General features: G+C 41.2%; 1 protein-coding gene across 3 annotated transcripts in view; it reads right to left on the minus strand.

Annotated features, from left to right (window-relative positions):
* si:dkey-237h12.3 (teneurin-3) overlaps positions 1-22,341 on the minus strand; it is a 350,156-nt gene that overhangs the window by 12,748 nt on the left and 315,067 nt on the right. For 2 of the 3 annotated variants that reach the window (XM_072697573.1, XM_023814696.2), the window contains 8 exons: positions 21,220-21,436; positions 19,052-19,171; positions 17,417-17,678; positions 15,110-15,377; positions 13,756-13,899; positions 4,605-4,854; positions 3,348-3,368; positions 1,010-1,242 (listed from right to left, as the gene is read on the minus strand). In XM_072697573.1, coding sequence (XP_072553674.1) covers positions 1,010-1,242; positions 3,348-3,368; positions 4,605-4,854; positions 13,756-13,899; positions 15,110-15,377; positions 17,417-17,678; positions 19,052-19,171; positions 21,220-21,436 — 1,515 coding nt within the window. The remainder of the gene's footprint in view (positions 1-1,009; positions 1,243-3,347; positions 3,369-4,604; positions 4,855-13,755; positions 13,900-15,109; positions 15,378-17,416; positions 17,679-19,051; positions 19,172-21,219; positions 21,437-22,341) is intronic. The other variant, XM_072697574.1, reaches the window with a different exon arrangement.

Below are 22,341 nucleotides of genomic sequence, written 5' to 3' on the forward strand. Positions count from 1 at the left end.
GAATCAAGATCTATTTCAAATACGCAAATAACTAAATGCTGCCTTCTGATATTTATTTACTTTTCATGAAAACAATGTTGTTATGTCGGGTTCGTTTCTCTCTCCAAAATTAAAAAAACAGACTTGGAATAGTCCATCAAAAAAAAAAAAGCGATTAAAGAGGGGGAAAATAACAACAAACTTCCTTTTACCTGTGGAGAAGGTAAAATTACAGCTTTCATCATTTTTTAAATGAAACAGATGAAAGACAGCCAGTTGCCATGGTTACGGTGGCCTACTAAAATGTCAGCCTGATAGAGTGAGGCTAAAAGGTGTGTGTTTCCCAGCTGAGGAAAGCATGCTTGCGGCAATCACCCGGGTTCCCCTCAGGAATATATATTAACTGCCAGCTCTGTGCCACTTTTATCCCGGGATTATAGTTGCAGGGGCATTTCTTGATCTTATGTTCCAAGGAGATCCAAATACTTTGGGAAATAAATTAGAAATTAATGCTTGTTATGCACCGCAAGAATATTCTTTGACACGCAGGCAGTTGCCAGGGTACAGCATGATGGATTGGCCTCCGCGCCAGTAATATGGCGGAGACACGCGGCCCCCAAAAGTGCGGATGAATTAAAAATATCGCCTTGCTCAGAAGCAACTGTCAGGAAAAGAAACAGCCCTGTCACATGGTGCTGGCATTTCTCCATTCTTCTAACCGTGTTCAGACCTGGCTTGATGGCGCTTTAAGAGAAGACATGAGAGCGACCCACTCATAAAGGGCTGAGCTTCAACACTCCATGAATAGCTATTGAAAGAAGAACATTTTCTCTAGAGGAACATGTCTACAATATATGATATTATTACATTCCATTGATAGTGCGAGAATATAATCTTATTTCATGATAAAAATAGTAAATCCTGGTTAAGATGGAAAACGGGGAAGAAACTGAAAGTAAAATTTTATATGCTAAATATTACGCCAACTTGTAAACATGATAGCATCCTGGGATGTGGAACTACAGGGTACCTTTGGGGCCCATCAGTAAGGCTTCTGCAGCTTTGCCTCCATCCCCACAGCGAGCCTCGTCAAAAGGCAGGCAGTGCTCCCCAGTTCCTGCCACCACCTCGGTGTTCTGCAGGAGCTCCTTGGTCGCCGTCAGCACCTTCGGCCGGTAAATCCTGCGGGAGTTGGTGTCGGAGATGTACAGCTGCCCCGTGACGGGGTCGGTGGCCATGTAGTACCTGTGAGCCGGGTTGTTACTGGGGACAGAAAGGGACCAGCGCTTAGTGTTTTCACTGTCATCCAAAGCACCACTCAGGGGATAAACCACTTCAGAAATGAACAAACCAGCGAACATGGACACTGGGAGTGTTTCTCCATACCAAGAATGCAAAGATCGTACTTGTGACCTTGGCACGATCGGTCTTGCTAATTTGCCCCCCCCCCTCCCAAAGATCGAACGAATCATGGGATTGTCCTCGTTTGGCGAGGATGCAACCGATGCATCTTTGGTCTGTGGCAGGGCAACAACATCATCCAGGGATTCTTCCTGCCCTCTGTACTTCTGTTCTTAGTATTTGAACTGTACGTCAGCAAAGGAAGATGACGTAAAATGGGTACGTGAGAAGTATGGTCACATATGCATACTAAGAAACACCTTTTGAAATTACTCGAATGAGGAGTGGTGATCTATTAAAAAACGAGCAAGATACTTTTAAAAAAATATGGCTAATGTGAAATATATCACAGGTTGAACATTTTTATAATTTAAGAATGTACTATTTAACATTTGGGGGCGGCATTGAGTTTGCTTGTTCTCCTCGTGTCGTCGTGGGGTTTCCTCCGGATACTCCGGTTTCCCCCCACAGTCCGAAGACAGGCTGAGACTAATTGGAGTTACTAAATTGCCCATAGGTGTGCATGTGTGAGTGAATGGTGTGTGAATGTGCCCTGCGATGGGCTGGCCCCCTATCCTGGGTTGTGCCCATAGCTTCCAGGATAGGCTCTGGGCCCCCCGTGACCCAGAAGGATAAGTGGTTTGGAAAATGGATGGATATTTAACATTTTTCTCACCTCAATGAGTCTGTCTGTTATACAATATGTGTACTACAAAACCAACAGCAAATACCAAAATATATCATTCATATAAACAAATTATTTAACGAAACTGATACATTTTCATCACGTAATGTTTCGTAGCCACATTCCGTAAAATAATATACACCAAAGAAAATGAGACTCTTTTGCAAATATATATGAAAGGGACAACTGAGATTTGGTGAAAAGGGAACACGAAATATGGAAGCAGGTGGACTATGAAAACGAATGAAAGAGTTTAAAAACAAAGACGATGAAAATGCCTGTAAACTGCCAATACCAACACGGTTAACTGTACAGCAATAAGGACAGCTTCATTGGAAGAGACAGGTCGATAGCCTCTAATGTTTATGAGGCTCTGTGGTGCATTAGTCAATATTGCTTTTCTTTATGACACTTAGAAATACAGTGCGATGTGCTCAAATGAATACGGGAAAGGCCTCAGCCCCTAGGGGATTAAATCCGAGAAATCCAAAGTGCAATTTCTTGGCTTACTGTATACATCATTAATATGTAATCTGATGATGTGTTATAATTCAAGATATTGTTTTTGGGAACGACACATACTGTTACACCTCCCCCTCTGGCTCGTCTCGTACCTATTCCGGACCGGTACCATGTTTAATCTGCTCAGATTTATTAGTATGGAATTGGGGATCAATTGGCAGGATTGATTGAGGCACTGTGTTCTGCCTCAATATGGCAGAAGGTACAGTTACTGCAAATCAGATTTAAACACGTCTCAGATCCTAGATCACTGCGGGAGAGCCTTGCCTCCATGTTTAGTCACCATTTCAGATTATGCTACAGAATGTTAGTTACAAAATTACAAGATTATGTTAGTTACAAAAGATGTGCTTCCATAAGTTGACATTGTTATCCTTTTAAATCTGGATTTCAGAGTTTAATTTAAGCAAATGCTAAGTACAAAATACAATCAGAGTCAGCCAGGCAGATTGTTGATCATATTCCAGATTTTTTTTGTAGTTGCTGTAATGATCTTGACTTAACATTCCTAGGTGAACTTAATGTATTCGGAAAGCAGCAAAAGAGCAACGCAGAGAAGCTGTTCTGCGTGAAGAAAGTGCTTTATTCATCTGTGAAAAGTGAAATAAGGTCCTCGAAGAATGTAAAAGTAACAAAAAAAAAAAAAAACAATGAACACAATTCAGCAGTTTGCACAGTGCATTGATTGAATAAGATGTAACGCAATGCGGGACAGACATCGGTACATCCACAGGACTGTATACTGAATGAGAGGGCTTACCTATGTCTGAAATCTTTATTTCTTAGGAGAGAGGAGGCAGGAAGAAAATAAAACAGTGTGAAATAATTACAAGAAAAGCACATAGAGCTGGCAGAAAGTGAAAATTTGCTGGAAACATATTGGAACATGGATCCCACCAGTGGCCTCTTCCAAGTTCCCGAGTGCTGAGACTTTTAAGCAGAATTTGTAAACCAAAATAAGGTAGCTACAAAATGTTACGCAAAGGTCTACTTGCCATCACATACATATATACTGTATATATGGTATATCGTTAATGGCATACTGACTGTGTCACCAGGAATTGAAACATTTTTTTAAATCACGCCTTCAGCAAAGGCATTATGCCAGAGCTACTGCACGTAGACTGAATTCATAATTATTCATGTAATTTGCGTGACGCGCCACACCTAGACACGAGTGAAATACACATGTTCATATTATAAATGTTTCGTCACATGCTCATATCGCAGAAGAAAAACTTAATAGCCTGGAAAGTCAAGTGATAGGCCAATGATTTAAAAGTGTTACTGAATGCCTTGACACCACACTTTGTACTTATAACTGTAAGTGAATTTGTAAGTGAAATAGAAGGCTAAATCTTAAATGAAGTATTTTTTCCTTATTTTGCTGCAGCAAAACTGTTATGAAACTATTTATTAAAATGAGCACACAGTTGATAGCAAAGAAGGGTATACAGTATTTAGCTCAACACTTGTTTTGCATCCTCTTAATCTAGTTCCAGGTAGTTTGTAAATTGCTAGTTTGTAAAGAGTACTACAGCAGTGACAACCTGACATTAACAAAATGCTAATGAAAGGTTTTGGAAAGGGGCTGAGTACAACGCAGTGAAAGAAAGTGTTTGGTGAAGGTCAGGAATAAAACCGATCTCTCCCACTTTCCCATTATCAGCAAGCAGTGCTTACAGTATAGGGGACTGACCATCTCCACACGAATTAACTTGTTTTTATTTCTGGGACAATCGAGATGTAGAATTTAAGGCTTGAATATTATGAGAAGAAAAACATTTACCAATACAATCTATAGTTTGCAGGAAACAAATTAAAAAGACCTTTATAATAGACAGAGTTGTCTTGTTTGCTGGTGATAAAGCAACACGGGATTCTTCCAGAATTATTTGAAATAATTAATCTTAACAGGCATAAAGTCTCACTAGGGTCGGATGAAAAAGACAACAGGACAAGGGAAATCCCCCAAGGTCATTATAGAAAGGTCAGCTTCAGCTAGTCAGCAACCAACCTGAGCTCCATGACGCTGGTGACATTCCCAGAAGGGAAGATGCGTCTAATGTAGTTGAAGTCCCCAACAAAGAGGCTGCCGTCGATGCCACAAGCCAAGGCCACGGGGGCGAGCAGCTTGTTGCCATCTGCCTGCCCGTTGCAGCTGGGGCAGGAGATGCTGCGCCGACGGCCGTTCCCCATGATGGTGTTAATCACAGGAGGCTGCTGGGAAATAAACTGGTTTTCCCCAGTCCCCTTGTACACAATACCTGGGGAAAAACGAACAAATAAAAGCAAAAATACATTTAATTAGGAAAAAAGTGTGATTCAGTCACCATCTTCATTCTTTTTTTTAGGCTGGTGGCGTTTAGAAGCAATTTGTCAAGTGACCGAATGCTACAAAAATACACATAAACCGAATGCTAGTGAAGGCCAAAAGAAGGTTCATGAACAATTTGCTTTAATTTCTGACCCAACTAGATGGTGCTCTCTGTTGAGTAAAGGGCTCATGTCTTGCCCCAAAGCAAACCAAGAGCACCATCTAGTGGGGTCAAAAAATACAGCAAATGGTTCATGAAACTATATTTGGTCATCACTACTGAATACACCTTAGTTATGAAGACTACTACACTGAGCAGTTTCCGTTTTAGTCATGATAGTGCACACCTTTATGGTCTGAATACTCAGAAGCTTTGTTTGTTGGGTGAGAATTACACATTTCAAAATTCTTACCACAGCCAACCAATTAATATTGAAAAAAAGCATACAAACTTGATTTCCTCATAAAATCTCTTCAGATGACCCCCAGACAGGCGGACTGAAAATTATGCCAAAACAATCTGATATAAAGTGGTCCGACCATCTGAACGGGGCATTAATATTCAATGACAGTGAAATGTATTTTGTCAGCTTTTTATGAGCAATCATCACTTTGACAAGTTTTACATTCAAAATAGCATACCACTAGATATAAATAATGTAGAATTTGTAAAATGATTTGTATAGAAATACAAAATGATCTGTACTTAGCTTACGTGCATAGTTAACTTGACATATCAGTGTATTTATTTCTGCAGTGTTTTGGTCTGATTAGACTGCCTTTATCCTCAAAGAATCTGACAGATTTTTATAATGCAAGCAGGTTAAAATTTAAAATGATAATATTTGTGTCTGCAATGAACCAATTGTTCATGAATATTTTTCAAAACGGGTTACAAATATGGATATGTTTACAGTTTCCAGTTGCCCAAACATCACAATAAAATAGCTCTTGCTTCCAAAACATTGCAAACATTTTCAAAACTGAGTAAATGATTTTATGAAGTGAATGAAAGGAGTTCCTGAGGACAACATTTCCAAATTTGTTTCACCAGAATATGTATTTGTACCAAGTCACTGTTGGGGGAGTTTCTCTTGAAGACAAAGTCTTGCTTAAGGAAATAGGAGTTCTACTGCAGCCTTGCTTATTTGATTACTCGATCAGTTTCAATTTGTATTCCTGACAGTAATTTTCACAAGAAAATCCTCTCTGTGACTCAGCTGCTAGATGAAACACAGCCCACAGGCTGGAAAAATAACATTAAATCAAAGAATGATGTACAGTTGTAGAAACTCTACAACAAGGGCAATTTAGAATGCCACTATACATTAACTGGTTTTCTTTAATTGAAGAATATTTCAATATTCCCCTACCATTATATTAGGGGGGCGCCGCGCCCCCCCCCCCAAGGGCACCTCCCACCCCCCCTTGAAGGTCAAGTAAATTTTATTTAATTTTATTTTCTATATAGCGCTAGATCACAACAGAAGTCATTTAAGGTTACCTTTCCTATAGAACAGGTCTATACATTGTCCTTTTATTAAACAAACTAAATATCCTTATGTAATTCATCTTATTTACACAACAGCTTGTCATTTTTGTCTCTACACGGTCGTGTTTACAATTCTCCTCTGCTCTCTGTATCGCGCATGGCAGAGTTCCCCCCCGATGCACGCGCACAGACACATGCACACACAGGTGAGCACAATCCCACCAGCGGACAGAGAGCGCGCGTCGGAAAATATGTCGCGTCAACCACTTGAAAAGCAGACAAAAATATCTATTGTTATATATATATATATATATATATCAGTTGTTATATTGACTGCTGTCACTAAAAGAAACACATGAACACTATGAATCCTGTCGGTGTCCATCCCCCCCCAAAGCTGTAAACCTAGGGGAAACACTGTTTTGTTAACTAAAAATTACTTGCATGTGCAAGACCTTCCAGGTTATACTAAAAGAACAATATCCTGTTTCTGATGCATAAGTGGTTATCTTTATCGTAATGCGAAAGACCACAAGAGCTGTATTGAGCACCGTATAATGCAGTTGTAATTGGTCATCTGTCTTTTACAACTATCTTTGGATGTCACTGAAAAAATGACTTGAAATCCAGGGCAAGTTCTTTATAAAATGCTCCCCAGGAGTACGGTATGCAAAGTGAAACTGCATTGCTTCTGCAGGTAACACCATCTCTACTCACCATTACATTAATAAAATTGATATTTAAACCAGTGTCATATTTTCCTTTTAGGACGTTCTTATCGAAGGAACTGTCCTTATGATTTTCTACCTCATTCCACAGATTTATTTCAAGGTGCATGCACAACGGTATGCACAAAGAGTACAAATGGCATACAGCGCATACCGAGAAAAAAGGTAGTCACCTTCAACTGTGAAACTCCACTTTGTTTGAAGACAACCATAATGAATCCTTATCCTTCACAGATTACATAACCCTCTCTGAACAACCCCTCCCTCCAAAAAGACCCCTACATATCAACCCCATACATTTATGGATTGGCTGCCTGGAATAAATTATGGAAAGGTAAATGGCATGGTAATAAAGACATGCAGTCCAGATAAGTACATTCTTAAGAGTGCACAGGTGAAGACTTGATTTGAAATGATAGGTGTGCTTTGATATTTATCTTAAGGAGACTGTGTCAAGGATTTGAATCTTGATGATGTTTATTCTGGATGCTATCACAATTACTACCTGTTAAAGAGCACTTTTAGAAATAAGCAGAGAATGTTTCCTGTTCCCCATGCCTGAGTAGGAGTCTGTGCCTGCAGCAAATGTCAGCTGATCAAGAGCTGCAAGGCATGGAGCCTTCACTGAACTCACAATACTGTGACACCACAGGCTGACTTGCTGACCTTAACAAGGCTGTCCTAACAGAGACCTGACCAGAAGATCCCTGTTCCACTTTGAACTCTACTTCCAACGAGTCCTGCTCGCTTATGTCTGACTTATATAAGGTTAGAACGCCTGAGGGCTTGCAAAGCCAGTTGGCCTTGGAGCCCTAGTGTTTTCTTTCTTTCTGTTACTTCTCACAAATACAGCAGGAGTTTCCTTGAGCAGACCATCTTCTGGCACTTTCACTCAGGTTTCTGTTCTGTACAACACACGGTCATGTATTTACGAAGCTGGTTCTATTGAATCTTTAAGCGCTGTGTAGTGACTATGTTGAGAAGGGCACTCCAGCACTACACCAACAAAAAGCAGTGTACAGTTCTCAGACACTAAATTAGCATAAAGATCAATTATACCATTAAGAAATTTGTAAAATTAATTCAAGATCTAAGAATCCTTCATTATAGAAACAGAACGGGATAAAGCAAAATAACCTACAAGACGGATCATTAAACCACGTAAAACCCACTGCTTCCGTAGACAACCAAAGGAAAACCATATTTGATTTGACTTCATTACTGTGGCTGGCAAAGGTCTTTTCTCCGTGCTAATGTGCAATGGGCGATCTTCCAGAATTATGAGCAAAAAGAAAAGCCACATAGCACAACAACAGACAATTGGCCACAGATTGTACACAGGCTCGCAGCGCTGCTCGTCCACGCCTTTTTCTCCGACTTTCGTCCCTCGCCCGCCATCACTTGAAGGAAGACCAAGACGCGAGTCGCAAAAAGATTGCTGATGGGTGAAATCAATGAAATATTCTTTTAACTGGAGCGCACAAAGGGCTCGAGTGATTACGGATAAATATTTAAGTGCTGTGCAAATACAAGTTATTTTAGGGGGCTTCAAAGAAGCATTTCAAAGGGCGATTACATGCTGTGTGTTTTAAATTATTCAGAATAGGCAACACTGGAATTCCAACACAGTCTCTGTCCTAATTACTCGAAAGATCAATGATGCCATGCAGACCCTTTCCGTGTTTGACTGGGGAAAAAGAGGTCTAGTCTTCCACTGCTTTTATGTCACCATAAATCTCAATATACTTAAAAACACATGTAGCTGGGAGCCAGCTGGCTCCTTTCCGATTAAGTTTATTCACCAATTAATTGATTGAAGGACACAAATGAAGACGCGGCCATAAGAAGCGGTTGAGACATCTAGACGTTGTGCTTTTCCCGAGTCCTGGTTGACAAAGACAGATGGGTCCCAGGCATCGTCGAGAACAGTGACGGAGCACGACGCGTGACCCCGACGACTTCCGTCTTGACTTTCAAAGTTCCCGCTCTGGAGCGCCTCGTAAATAAGGTGCCTTTGTTCCCGACATCCAAATTACAAATACAAACAGCAATTAATCTAATAAATAATGCATATGGCTGACACAGGTGTGGAAAACGTGCCCACAGTACCACCCTTAAATAAATAAAAAATAATAATAAAAACATAGAGAAGGAGAAAAAAGCTCTCCACCACCAATTTAGCATGAAGCACATTCTCGTCACTCCCGATGATGGAATTACTGAAAAATCAGAGGGTGACCAAGCAGACAGGAGCAGAATGTAAATAGGCTGCGACTTGGGGTGCGTGGGAATGACTGAGCAACTAAATTCAATTCAATTTAATTTGCGGGTGATTTACGGCTTCCAGGCAGACCCTCTCACTGAAAGAAGCCTCTTCTTATAATACCCAGCGTAACAGCAGCTCGGTTGGCCTGGGTGGAGCAGCGGATGCTTGGGTGTAACGGTGCACTAAACTGAATCCAGCATGGTATTATCAGAAACAGTGTGACATTTGGCAGAGCTGGAAGTCTATTTCAAGACATGTCCGACCCCATGTATTCAGCGTTCCTGTTGTTCTTCACTGTAATGGCGAAGGCATGCGTGAGAAAAATTTTACTACACATTATCTGAAAACCTCAAATGGTTAATTAGTCTGGATATTGGGCTGATAACTCCACCTTTTTTTATAATAAACTGTAAATGCAAAGCATAAAAGCATATCTGTATTCCGCCTAAAAAGCTTTAATCCATTTACAAATGAACTGCATTAGAGGTGCTACATAGGTGAAGCTAATTTGTATCCTATCCCTTCTTTATGTCCACATAAATGTCTCTCCTATACTTGTCCTTTTCAACATTTAATGGAATATCACACGTCCATATGCAGACTCTCCTCACAAAAACACACTGTGCTCCTTTGGCAAAGAGCTCCAGTGAAGTTCCCCATGGCTCTCTTTCCATCTCAGAAGACGCCGGAGCGTAACGGACCTTCCACCAGGCTTCCGGACATTAAGTACCCTGCCCGAGCTTTTGTTGCCTTGAGGAAGCTCGCCTGGACCGATCTTAAGCGGTGCCTCAGGGCGGGGAAGATAACATGGGCTCAACAGAAGATGCGGAGGTACCACTCAAGGGGAAGCATTGTTACTTATGAGGGCTCACTTGTACGTTGCTTTGCACAAAAGTATCCGATAAATAAGAAAGCAAGTAAATTAAATAAATAAAATAAATAAATAAACGTAAATGTTATCAACAAATTCTGTGTCCCTGAGCAAAGCAGATAACATAATATTTTGAGGAAAAAATGGCGCAGGGTTATGGAGAACATCAGAGTTGCCGGAATAATAAAGGTTCTGCAACTGAAACGCTCAGAGAACCCCCCCCCCCCCCCCCCCCACCATGGATCCAGGACTTCTCTGACACAGGTATTCCTCCTTCACCTCCGACCCTGTCGAGGGTTTATAAGAGGGACAAGAAAGCCAATTCGATTATGTTGAGGAGCCCCCAAGACAGACTTCGTTGGGATTAGCCAAAGATGTTGTTTTAAAGATTAACATTTAGCTCTGGGCCAACTCCCCTGTTGACATGAGACAATTTGCAGCGGCGCAGGATATAAGATGATGATGGCGGCAGCTTTTATGTAAAAGGGGCAGCAGGTTGCCTTATCTGGTGCTGCTCGAGAAGTGGTGGGGGTCGACCGTCAAGGAGTGGAAAGGCATTACAGCACCTGCGGGAGGGTGCGGATAAATGACTCCGTTTTTAAGACGCCCACTGTAGGGAGCCCTCAGATAGCAGACATCAGAGAACGCAGGAAGTACCAACTGGAAGAGACTGGGTTCATCGTGTCACATGACTGGCCGTCTTATTTCCTGCCTATCGTATCAGATTATATCTTCCATAGTGTAGTAGCACCATTTTGAGAGGTGGGTTTGCATTGATGATTAATGGGGGGGGGGGGGGGAGACTTGTTGAGCAGGCTATGATCTCCATGATCTATATAATCTGTGCTTTATTCTGCTGCAGAAATTCAAAGACGTTTGCACCTTTAGGAACTAAGACGTGAGAGGCCTTTTTCAAGATCTGTAACACACTACTTGTAAACAACAGATCCAAATGGGTAACAAATGATGCAATGGATAAATAAATGCCTGATAATATTCATCATGTCCCCACTCTATAGATCTATGAGCGCAGCAAAAAGCTGAGGTTTAAATAAGCACACAATCAAATTTCTTGCTGTTTTTTGCTCTCGGTGGCTAAAGAAATGGGATTATCCAACAGGATACCTGAGAGGGCAGGAACTGGAAAGGTGACTAATGCCTGTACCTTTACAGAACAGACAAAGGTAAGGAAGTGTGATCAAAAGGAAAACATCTACAATGCTTTATAGTCCATATGATAATATACTCTGAACTTGTGTACTGTTACAGTAACAGGTGAACAGCAGCATAGCTTTAATCTCACTGTCAACGTACCGTATTTAGAGTAGCTAAGACAAATGGTCTTATCATAAAAATACCACATTCTAGGAGTGATTTCTGTTGCAAACTGGTTTCCCCTTTACCTTGGCCGGTCAGTTTTGTTTTGTTAACCCTGGCTAGTCAGTTCTTTTTCTTGTTAACCTTGGGTAATTTATTGAAATTGAACAGTGAATTAGAGATAATCTAAGCAAAAGGCTGTTAGGATAAGATAGCTATTAACTCAACAGTGGTTAATTTAACGGGACGTGTTAAGCCAAGTGTTCTACGATTGTAAAGTTTAATGATGTGTGATGCGTCATCAGCTATTTGGGGGGGAAACTAATATCACAAGATAATGGTTTATTTTGATGCCCAACACATAAAAATAAGAACGAGTACAGAAATCACAGCCTCACTCGTGGTCTAGCAGTGAATTTCCTGACAATGGTAGCTGTCAGGCCTCTGTGTGGTAGATGAAGGGGGCTCTGTACGGAACTCTGCTCGTACTCCCAGGTGCGATAATACCACACAAGGCCTCTGACGGACAGATGGGGTGCGTAATGAAGGAAAAGGCTATTGTGCTTAGTCAGCTCGGATACAATTATTCTAAAACACTGGGCCGTGCTCACCGATGAGCGTTTAGCAAGCCACACCGAAAAGTGAGAGGGATACTTATTTACCACTATCCACCGAAGGGTTAAACAGGAACGGGAGACAGACACTGGGGAAGAGCCGGCCTGACCCGCTTCAGCAAGCCCCGAGATTAAAGGGTCACAAATTCACCAAGACAGCTGGCACTAAGTCACAGAGGTAAGCAGGGGCTTAACATCACTCCACAAAAGACGGCAGCCTCAAAGCAGGCCCGGTCCGCTTCGACGAAACACTGCTTGAGGACTATTATAGCCGACAGCCAAATGTATAATTATATGTTCGTTACCTTTGTCCCTTTGTGTCCAGATACCCAGCAGTGTGTGTATTTACAAAAGAAGAGAAAAGCAGGGTTAAGCAATTTCCGGAGCCTTCCAGTCTGCGGAGAGCTCAACGCTTTGTGATCTGACCATATACCAGAACAAATAGCAGAGTTCTGAGGCTCCGTCCACTGAAATCACCCAAGTCATCATACCACATCCCCTCAGCTGATTTATTCGGTCATTACTTTCAGAGTCTGGTTCACAACTTTCCACTGTTATTACAAACAATGTTTCATCGTCATTTGAATATTTACTGCAGCACTTCAGGGCCACCTGTCACTTGTCCACCATCGCCCCACCAAGAGGAATTCCTCTGCCTCACACGGCTTGTCACTCCAGCTAACCACTTTGCTCACTCAATTAGGCGGCCATCATTTTGAGGAGTCTCTGCCTGTCAAACTAGTGTCCCGAATGTAATGTGCAGATTAGATCGATGCTCTAACGGTGTTCGGTGACATGAGTGATGCTTTCACTTTTAAGTATGAATCAACATATTTACAAATGTCCCTCTCATTTACGAGCCTCCCAGTCAGGAGGAGCATTTATTTAATAATCATAGGCTACATTCACATTTCCAGCTTGAAGTGACTCAAATTTAATTTTTTTTGCCTTAATGTGACACAGATCTGATTTTTTCAGGGCTGTGTGGACACAGAAATCCGATCTTTTCAAATCTGATTTGAATCACTTTCATACAGTATGTGGTCCTAGATGGGATACGTATCTGATTCATGCCCATGTGACATGAAAGTCGTGTCATCATCAGCCAGCGCCAACAGCACAGCAGAACAACAATGGAGGAGAGCTACAACTGTGACAACAGTCAGTGGAGAGATGCCAAAGTTGGCGATTTACTAGTTATTTGGGGCAATTAATCAATTAAAGCCAAACGAGAAGGAACCTATCAAAATCACATAGCGTATCAAACAAGCATGGCCACAAACAATCAAGGCTACAATTCCAAAGAAAAATAAAGAACCAATGTATGCAAGCATGCTGTGTCAGAGGTCAAATGTGTTCACATTACAGGTCTCTTGTAATTATAAATGTGAACTGTCAAGATAGGCAAATCTGATCTGAGAAAAAAAATCTGAATTGTACAATGAAGCTTGTAATGGGAACAGTCATATTTCATATTAATAACGATTTAAACACACTCATCATTTGTCATTAAAGTTACATACATTATACAGGACAAGGATAATCATTGTTTAATTTCCTCACCATTCTGCACATCCAACACATGGTGCTTGTCCAACGTCCATCCACCCATATTGGAAGCATCCAATTCATATCCTTGTAAAAGAGCTGTTCTTTTTTCCCAGAGAATCAAATCCAGACAAGACTCGTATTCAAACCCAACAGACACTGGGAGAAAGGAAAGAAAAGACATCAGATGATCAATACCACTCAGACTTCTGTATGCCGTACACACACAAGAACATGATCGAAGACGGCGGCTTTCTCATAACTTCAACTTCTAAATAATCTCTGCAGGTCACTTTCCAGCATGAGCTGCACTTCTTTCTCGAGATATTTCCACAAATGAACTTCTTCCCTCGCTCAGCTTTGGGATGGCGGCGGATCGATACGAACGCTGAGGTTCCAATAATGAATCAACTGATGTAATCTTATGGAAATGAAGCCGAATAACGTTAAGAAGAATGAAATTAAAATGTGGTGGTTATCTACAAGCCAGGACCCTAATAAAAAAAGCTCATTTCCACTCACTGCACAGGATCTATCAACATTTACTTGTAAAGTAAGAATTCATTTATTAAGAGTTAATTCCACCTTAACATGACTGTTATATAAATTGTATTTTACTGACTTTTCTGTGATGCTCTTTAAACAACAGCATTAAACTAAGAGCTACTAAGCCATGTGAGACGGTATAACCTTTGCTCTTAACTTTTGAAATGCTAAGTATTTCACTTAACGTTACAATAGCAGCTCTCTTCACTATCAGGTGAACAATGAATATGGGATTATATAAAAAAGGCTGTGGCAGTGAAATGACTTTGAGCACAATCGTTCTTGTTCCAGTGGAAGCTGTTAATGTGAATACAAGTACAGCACAGGTATTTTTTATGCTGCGCCTTAAAGGATATTTATTTGATTTTTATTTACTTGAGAGAATATTTTTTTTGATTTACTTTCAAGTAAGAACATAACAACATAAGAACATAAGAAATTTACAAGTAAATTTTAGTTTTTCATTAACAAGTTGCAGCAGCATCGACAGACTTCTAATTTTAGAAAGGTCATACTTTGTTCCGTAAACCACTGTTTAATATAGAGAAAAAGAAGCAATTTATGTTTTGTTTCTTTTGTGGTACTTCAAAACCAAGGTATGTATTTTATATACATATAGGTACAGCTTTGGTCAAGCAGCTTGTTCAAGGACCTGCAGTCATGCTGAGGTGGGGTCTGAACCAATGACCTTCTGATTACAGGCACACAGGCTTAGCCCACTGAGCCACATGCGGTCCTACATAGACACACACATATATATATTGTATGCAACAAAGTGTTCAAAAAACATAAAAAAAAGAACGTGCGGAATTCCATGACTCACCTACTGCTTCCGACAAGCCGTAGACCTTCTGATTATAGGCATCCGTTTTGTCCCATATGAAGGTGTAGGACAGGTCAGGAGTTGCCGGGAACCACTTCTGGAAGAGTCGGCCTACTACAGCCACCATGAGATGGACTTTCATCAGGTTGAAGGGGATGCTGGCCTGGGTCATGGTCACTTTAAGGATGGGTTTGTAGCCGGCCGACCGGGAGCTTAGGTAGAAGAGGTTGAGGTCACTTCCTGGGATGGTAGTTTCCTCCTGAAGTACCTTCAATTCAAAGCAGACTCCCAAGTGTTAGCGTAGGGGAACTCAAATCCTAACTCCTGTGAGACCAGCTGCTTCAGAGAGAGCTACCTGGAGAGGATTTACCGTCTTTCATATCCTTCATCTGTAACTGGATTTCTACCTCCTTCCCTCACTTATGTCTCAGTGCCATAACTGTTTATCAACTGTCTCAGTATGTACTCTCAATGCACTAATACACGTACTGTATTCTAGGTTACTCAGACAATTTTTTTAAATACAGAAATAAGTGAATACGGAGATATGAAGATGAACAGATTATCCACTTAAAAACCAGAATTAAATGTTCCAGATGACAGGTTTTCATACTGTAAATGTCGGAAAAAGACAGCATTCTCCCCTGTGTCACACCTCATCCAGCTTGGAAATAAGTTAATTGAGTAATTAAGTTTCCCCAAAAGCAACCATACTATTAGTATATTTTTTCAACAGTAGATTAAGTTTTTTTTTTTTTTAATTCTTGAATAAGCCTCTTGCCATTTAAACAGATGAACTAACCTTGGGCATTTTGTCAGACAGCAGTGAGGTATTTACAAATCCAACAACAACAACTTAAAAATCCACTATAGTCCACCTTGCACGCCTACAGACCCAGGCAGGGGCAGTCCGATTATGAAAAAAATATTGTAGTGAGGGTCACAGTTGGTAAGACCCAAATTGCAATTGCCATTCATCAAACTGTCATTACAATCACAGTAGACAAACCTTTATTACCATGCTTTCGTGTCTTTTTCTCTAAACATGTGTTTTCAAGGGAGAGCAAAAATAATGGGATGTTCTGGCCCTCCTTCTCAGATTCCAGTCAAATGCAGTAATTACACATGCTATGCTAACACTCAGGTCCCTCTGGCATAATTCAGAGACATAAAAAAGCTCTATTACTACCTTACACTCTCTACTGACCTCTGGGGGCATCGTAATGGTTTTTGAAAATGCAGTTTACAGAGGAAAAATAAAGGAACGTTTTATAACATTCTCAAGTTCAACGTTTGTTTGGGAAAGAATGATAATTCCCTCTCATTCAAGCATTACATTGCATTATGACCTATGAGATTGTTGTAGCTCCAGGTTCTGTAAAGATCGTACCTCCCAAGAAGGAATACTGTGGCAAATATTGCGTAACGTTCATTGTCAGCCCTTACTTAATCCAAAAACTTAATGGTAATAGCAGCCAACCGTTACCAGGATCCAGTCAAATTTAAACCCATCAGATTTGAACTTTTCATAAACTATGTCGGGTGGCTTGGTGGCTCAGGAACGGCACTTACGCCTCACACCTCTAGGGTTCGAATCTCCCATCAGCTCTGCATTTTCAGAAATAAAACTACTTCACTACTTCAGACAAAAGTCAAGGGTCATAATCATCTACATGACAAAACAAAACAGCTATTTGTTTAGCTGATCTAAACAGACTCGTTCATATCTGAGCACTTTAAATAGTCTTTACTATTTTATGGAATAAGAGTGGCAACAACTTGAGTCACGTTCAATCAAAATAATGGGAGAGGAAAACTTAACTGATACCAAAATGATTGTGATCACAGTAATACAGCACATCTGGGAATAATATTCTGCGAAGGACGACTTTTCCAGGACGATTACTGAGGTCCCTTCGCTTTTGATGATGGGGAAATTGAAGCCCTAAAACACTAGTGTAGCTATCTGAGATGGAAGTAATGACTAACAGCCATTAAGAAAATCTACAGGCGAGTTTTACCGGAGATGAGAGCTTAGCCAGGAAAATGATTACTATACTATCCAGAGAATTTTAAATGGGCTCAGAACAAGTCATATTAAATAAGAAAATAAAATATATTTCAGCACCTGTAAACATAGAATTGGTATGGCCTTATAATAAAAACATCATCTTTCTTTTTTGTATGTTAACGTTTGCTTTAGCATTAGCTGCCCTGTCCTTAAATCTAATAGTGATCCATATTCATTTTCGTGTCCTATGCAGAACCCTCCCTTTGCGGATGCAGCTTCTTAAAGGAGGTGCTGACCTGTGTTTCGGGCAGGATGGGGCTGTCCTTGGGGGAGGACCTGAAGAAGGTGGAGAGTGGGGAGGACACAATGGAGGGGCTCGGTCGCACAAAGCCGCTAAGGTCGCAGCTGGGGATGTCGTTCTCCTCTTTCTTCATCACCAGGGTGTCCATCACGTGGAACACATTCCAGGGAACCCAGACGGTGCGGTATTGTGTGAGGAAGGGGGCTCGCTCGAAGCTGAGGGTCAGCGAGGCTCCGCCATTGGCCAAAAGGTCAAACCTGTTACCAATTAAAGGTTATATTTTACTGAATTAATTGCCCAGCATTCATCAGTCCAGCTTTTGTCCGCTTTTGATTTTTGAGCACGGCCTCTTAAGATTAAAAGGAACTATTTCTAAACCTTACAAGTGGGCATGATGCTATTGGGATTTATTTTTACAAACTAAATGATCAATTTCCAGACCTTTTTGTCCCCTCTCGATACTTTCTTTCAGGCAATCTTCCTCCCTCACAGAACACTTCAGCTCCTAAATGGGCCGCCAAGATAATGCAGCCATACATTTATGCATCCAGGTTCCATTAGCCCCATTAGCCCGAGAATCTTGCTTTTGACAAACAAAGATGAAGCAACTAGCTGGGATCTTAGGGGTGGCTTTAAGCAGCATGAAGTGTTTATCAGGCTGCAGAGCCCCGGTCGGCCAAAAGGTAGCAAGGATGCAAGTGCGGTTTCATAATCAGTAGGAACCAAGTCAGCCCTGAACTTCTCAACCCCCATAAACACATACTATCGTCCCACAATATAGGTACCATCCATTCCCAAACCTTGGTCTCTTTCCTGCTGCTGACTGTGATAGCCCAGCCCTGCTGCTGACTGTGATAGCCCAGTCCTGCTGCTGACTGTGATAGCCCAGTCCTGCTGCTGACTGTGATAGCCCAGTCCTGCTGTTGACTGGAAACGGCCATCCCACCGTCTACATGCTGGAAGCTGAGCTCCACTGAAGACGACCTCCCAGCTTATGCCATGTGATCTGCTGTTTGTTCCACATGGAGCGGCTTCTAGTGGACCCTCGGCTTGCCCCCCTCCCCGAGCCCCACCCGCACCCCGTGTCTCCATATCCGCTTACTCTTTATAAGACCGACTGCTTGTCTCTAAGCTTTTGCCTGGTGTGATCCATCCCCTTTCTGTTCAACACATTCATTCGCTAAGCATCAAAATTCATTTCAAGAGAAATGGGTGTTGCAGTCAATTCCTTATATAAAAAAAAAAAAAACAGAAATAAGCTTTTTCATCCAATACCACTGGGCCTCTTTTTCAAAAATCGCTGCTGTGTACATAGTTTTTGCAGATTCAATGCATTTAAACAGTTTTTAAAACCAAAATCCCCTTTAAATCAAAATCTTAATCCTTAAATCCCAAATTCTGTTACTGGTGTTTTGGCAATGAAATGTGGAATGAAAGATAGTTCCATCAACAAGTAGCAATTTTAATTTGCACCTCTAGTTTAAACATACCGTACTATGCTACCTTTGTTAGGAAATCATTCCCGGTGCAAAGTATCTGCTGAAATGCGTTCGCTAAATGCTATTATAATGGGTGAAGGTGATCGGAGTAGGAATGAAGGTGTAAGGACAACGAGGTGTGAGACACGTACATGCCGTCCTGTCGTGTGATGGTATAGCCATTAGCAGGATAGTGCAGGAAGGAGACGTTGACCCCAATGAGAGGAGTCCCATCCGCCGTCATCACTTGCCCACGTATGACGGACACAAGGCTGTGGGGCAAACAAAACACAGCAATGTCTCCATCAGCATCTCCATCCTTTATAACAGTGTTTCCCAATCCGGTCCTCGGGGACCCGCAGGCAGTCCATGTTTCTGCTAAAACTTGCACTGCAAAAATGTGGACTGTCTGGGTTGGGAGCAGAAACATAGACCGTCTGTGGGTTCTCGAGAACCGGGATGGGACACGCTGCTTTATATAGTCATCATTATGTAACACACACAGGTCAGCCATATCGATGGCGTCATGGCAAATGCTCAGACTTATCACTCGCCAAATACCTTACAGGTGCCCTTCACTATAGTGTTATTTTCAAATGTTGACAAATCTGGAGGTGAAATATTCTTCACGTAGCAAATTTCACTGGGCGAATTCTGCCCTGCAGCTCCTCAATTCAGAGTTTTGTAAACATTCATTTCTCTTCATTGCTTCAACCAGAAGGCACTTCACTTTACTTATTGGTTTATTTTCAGGTCATTAACATCTCGGGCTTCACTATTTGCACACTCGGTGCGACGAGCACCATTTAAGAGTGCCTAATTTTTCATTTTCGTTTCAGGGATTTCGTCCACTTAAAAGCTTTGCAGGTTCCCTCCCATTAATCTCCCAGAGTCTATCTGACCTGACATGGGCTGACCTCAAAGTAAACATTGAATAAATTACCCAGTATAACCTAAATGCATTAATAATTTATGTTCCCCTTGCCTACAATAAAACAAAGGCATTCACTGCCACTTCCAGCATCTCTCCGCCTGTCCGCCTGTCCTGTAGAGGTGTCCAACAGTGCAACATAAATGCACCAATATATTGGCGAGGTATGGTTCTCAAAACAGCCTGAACAAATGAACCGTCTTAAACACAGCGATAACTCATATGGTCACAAAAACAGAACTGCGATTTATTTCCCCCCCCAGAAATTGGTCTCTAAGTAGTGCAATGGGACACAACATTGCATTAAAAAATATACTCCACTTATAGTTTTTATTGTGCTGAGCAGAACTTTGAAATATGTCAAAAACAACCTCTTTCAGCTCCCTGTCTGGATAATTTTAAAGGGGTGTGTGTGTGTGTTGGGGGAGGCACACCTGGAATTTACTTTTAGGTGCATGCAATTAATCATGCAATTTTTAGAAGTATACTTTAATGTTGTCTTTGTAGTCATGTTTTATTAATTTCCCATATTTTATTGTATATGGAATCAGTGGTTCTTCTGCAGATAATATGTCACTTCCAGACAATTTACACTATAAAATTGGAGCAGAAGTCTTTGTTTTAAGTTCTTTCAAGTTCGTAACAACAGAAAACTATGTTGATGGCAATAGCTAAAACAACATTCTCTCTTGAAAGCAAACCCGCAGCTTTATTTTCTTTAGAATTACTACATTATGAACATTAAACCGAATTAGACGTGCATAAGCTAAAATGCTGACGTTGACAGTAGCTAACGAGGTTTTAGACTACGGGGCATGAAATTATATATGCAGATCTACAAAAAAAAGTCTACAACATAGAAAAGCAACACAAAACCTATAGTCTACGACTCCATTAATGATCCTATTTTAAAGATAAGCGACCAAATACAGCTTCTTCCCTGCCTGAATTAAGCAGGAAGGCTGCAGCCATTCGGCACCAATCAGTTCATTACTGATCCACAGACACAGTCATGGTCTCTACTGCACTACACAGTAATGGACAAAATGGAGGTTTGTGTTCATATAACTGACCTTCTAAACAGAGCAGTGGACATGAGGTCCTCACTCTGATGTACGGGCTCGATAAATACTATACTCAGTAGCTTGGCCCATCTATTTTCGGAAAAGAAATCTTATAAAATGGTTATATAAATTTATAACGTTATATAAATTTCTCAAATCATTTTAGGTATACGATCTTGACAGTTAAGATGTGGACAAGGATAAATTATTTCCCAATACATATTAGGATTAGGGTTTTACAGCCAAAAGCCATGTGATGTCATCGTTGTCCTCCTGTATGCGAGTAGCACGGATATGCCCTAACTGAAACACGTGTGGTGCTCACCTTCTGTTGAATGGATTCTCCCCGAATATGACATGGGTGCTCTCCAGCCCCATCAGGAAGTTGATTCGGTCGTAAAAAGACCGGGCAGCTTGTGTGGGGGGTGGCTGCTGACTCTGGCTGATGATGTCAGTGGGGTCAGGTGACCCACGGCAATAGGGCTGGTTCTCACAGGAACTTTGCAGGCAGCAGTCAGGGTCCATGCAGTCAATTAATCCATCTGCAAGCAAAGAAATACAGTCAGTCTGAACATGACTCCCGACTGAGACTCGAGCCAAATACTTTCTAAATTCGGAATAACTCTATATATCAAAAACCACGCTGACAAAAAAACTGAACCATCCATTCATAATTCATGATTCCTGTAGTTATATTCCATTGTGACCCTGTACTGGCAGTGTGGTATGGAAGGTAGGTAAATAAATATTGCTATATTCACATGCATGTTTCACTGTCCCGCAACGGCCCAACAGTGAGAAATATTTAACTAAGACGATACAATGTAGTGTGCCGAAGACAAAGCGCTCAGTTAACGGGAAGTTCGTATTATTATTCATATTGTCCTTTGTTCACACTTCATTGTCTCCGGATACAGTGCTGGTATTTACCCCCTCTGATTTTCTGCACGCTTGCATATTTTTGACAGCAAAAGTAATTTGTTCTTCAACCAAAACAGAATATTAGATAAAAGGGTTATGGAGTGAGCAAAAATGCATTTTGATGATTATGTCATTTATTTAGCACGGGAAGATTTGCAATGTCCACTCTCCCTTTTAAAACTGATAACCAACTTGGTCCCCTGTGCAGCAATGACTGTAGCCAAAAGGTTCTTGAAGGTTCTGGCTGCTCCCTCGACCCATTCATCTGTGCAGAACTGCTACAAAAAATGTACAGTTACAATTTTGACCTGCCAGTTAATGTCTTAATAGTTCTACACCAGGCTGACTGTAAAATTCTGTGACCAACAGACCGTTTCGGTTCTGTGTGGCAATTTTTGCTCCCAGACGTAAGACATAGATTGAAGTCGCAAAGGATTTAATGACGGATCTCGGGTAAGTCTTAAAAAAGAGCTCATTAACACCTGCCTTGAGAGGGAGGCGGGCTCCAGATCATAATGTGATTGAC

This window comes from Paramormyrops kingsleyae, chromosome 12 (assembly GCF_048594095.1).
Source record: "Paramormyrops kingsleyae isolate MSU_618 chromosome 12, PKINGS_0.4, whole genome shotgun sequence".
NCBI classification, from domain to species: domain Eukaryota; kingdom Metazoa; phylum Chordata; class Actinopteri; order Osteoglossiformes; family Mormyridae; genus Paramormyrops; species Paramormyrops kingsleyae.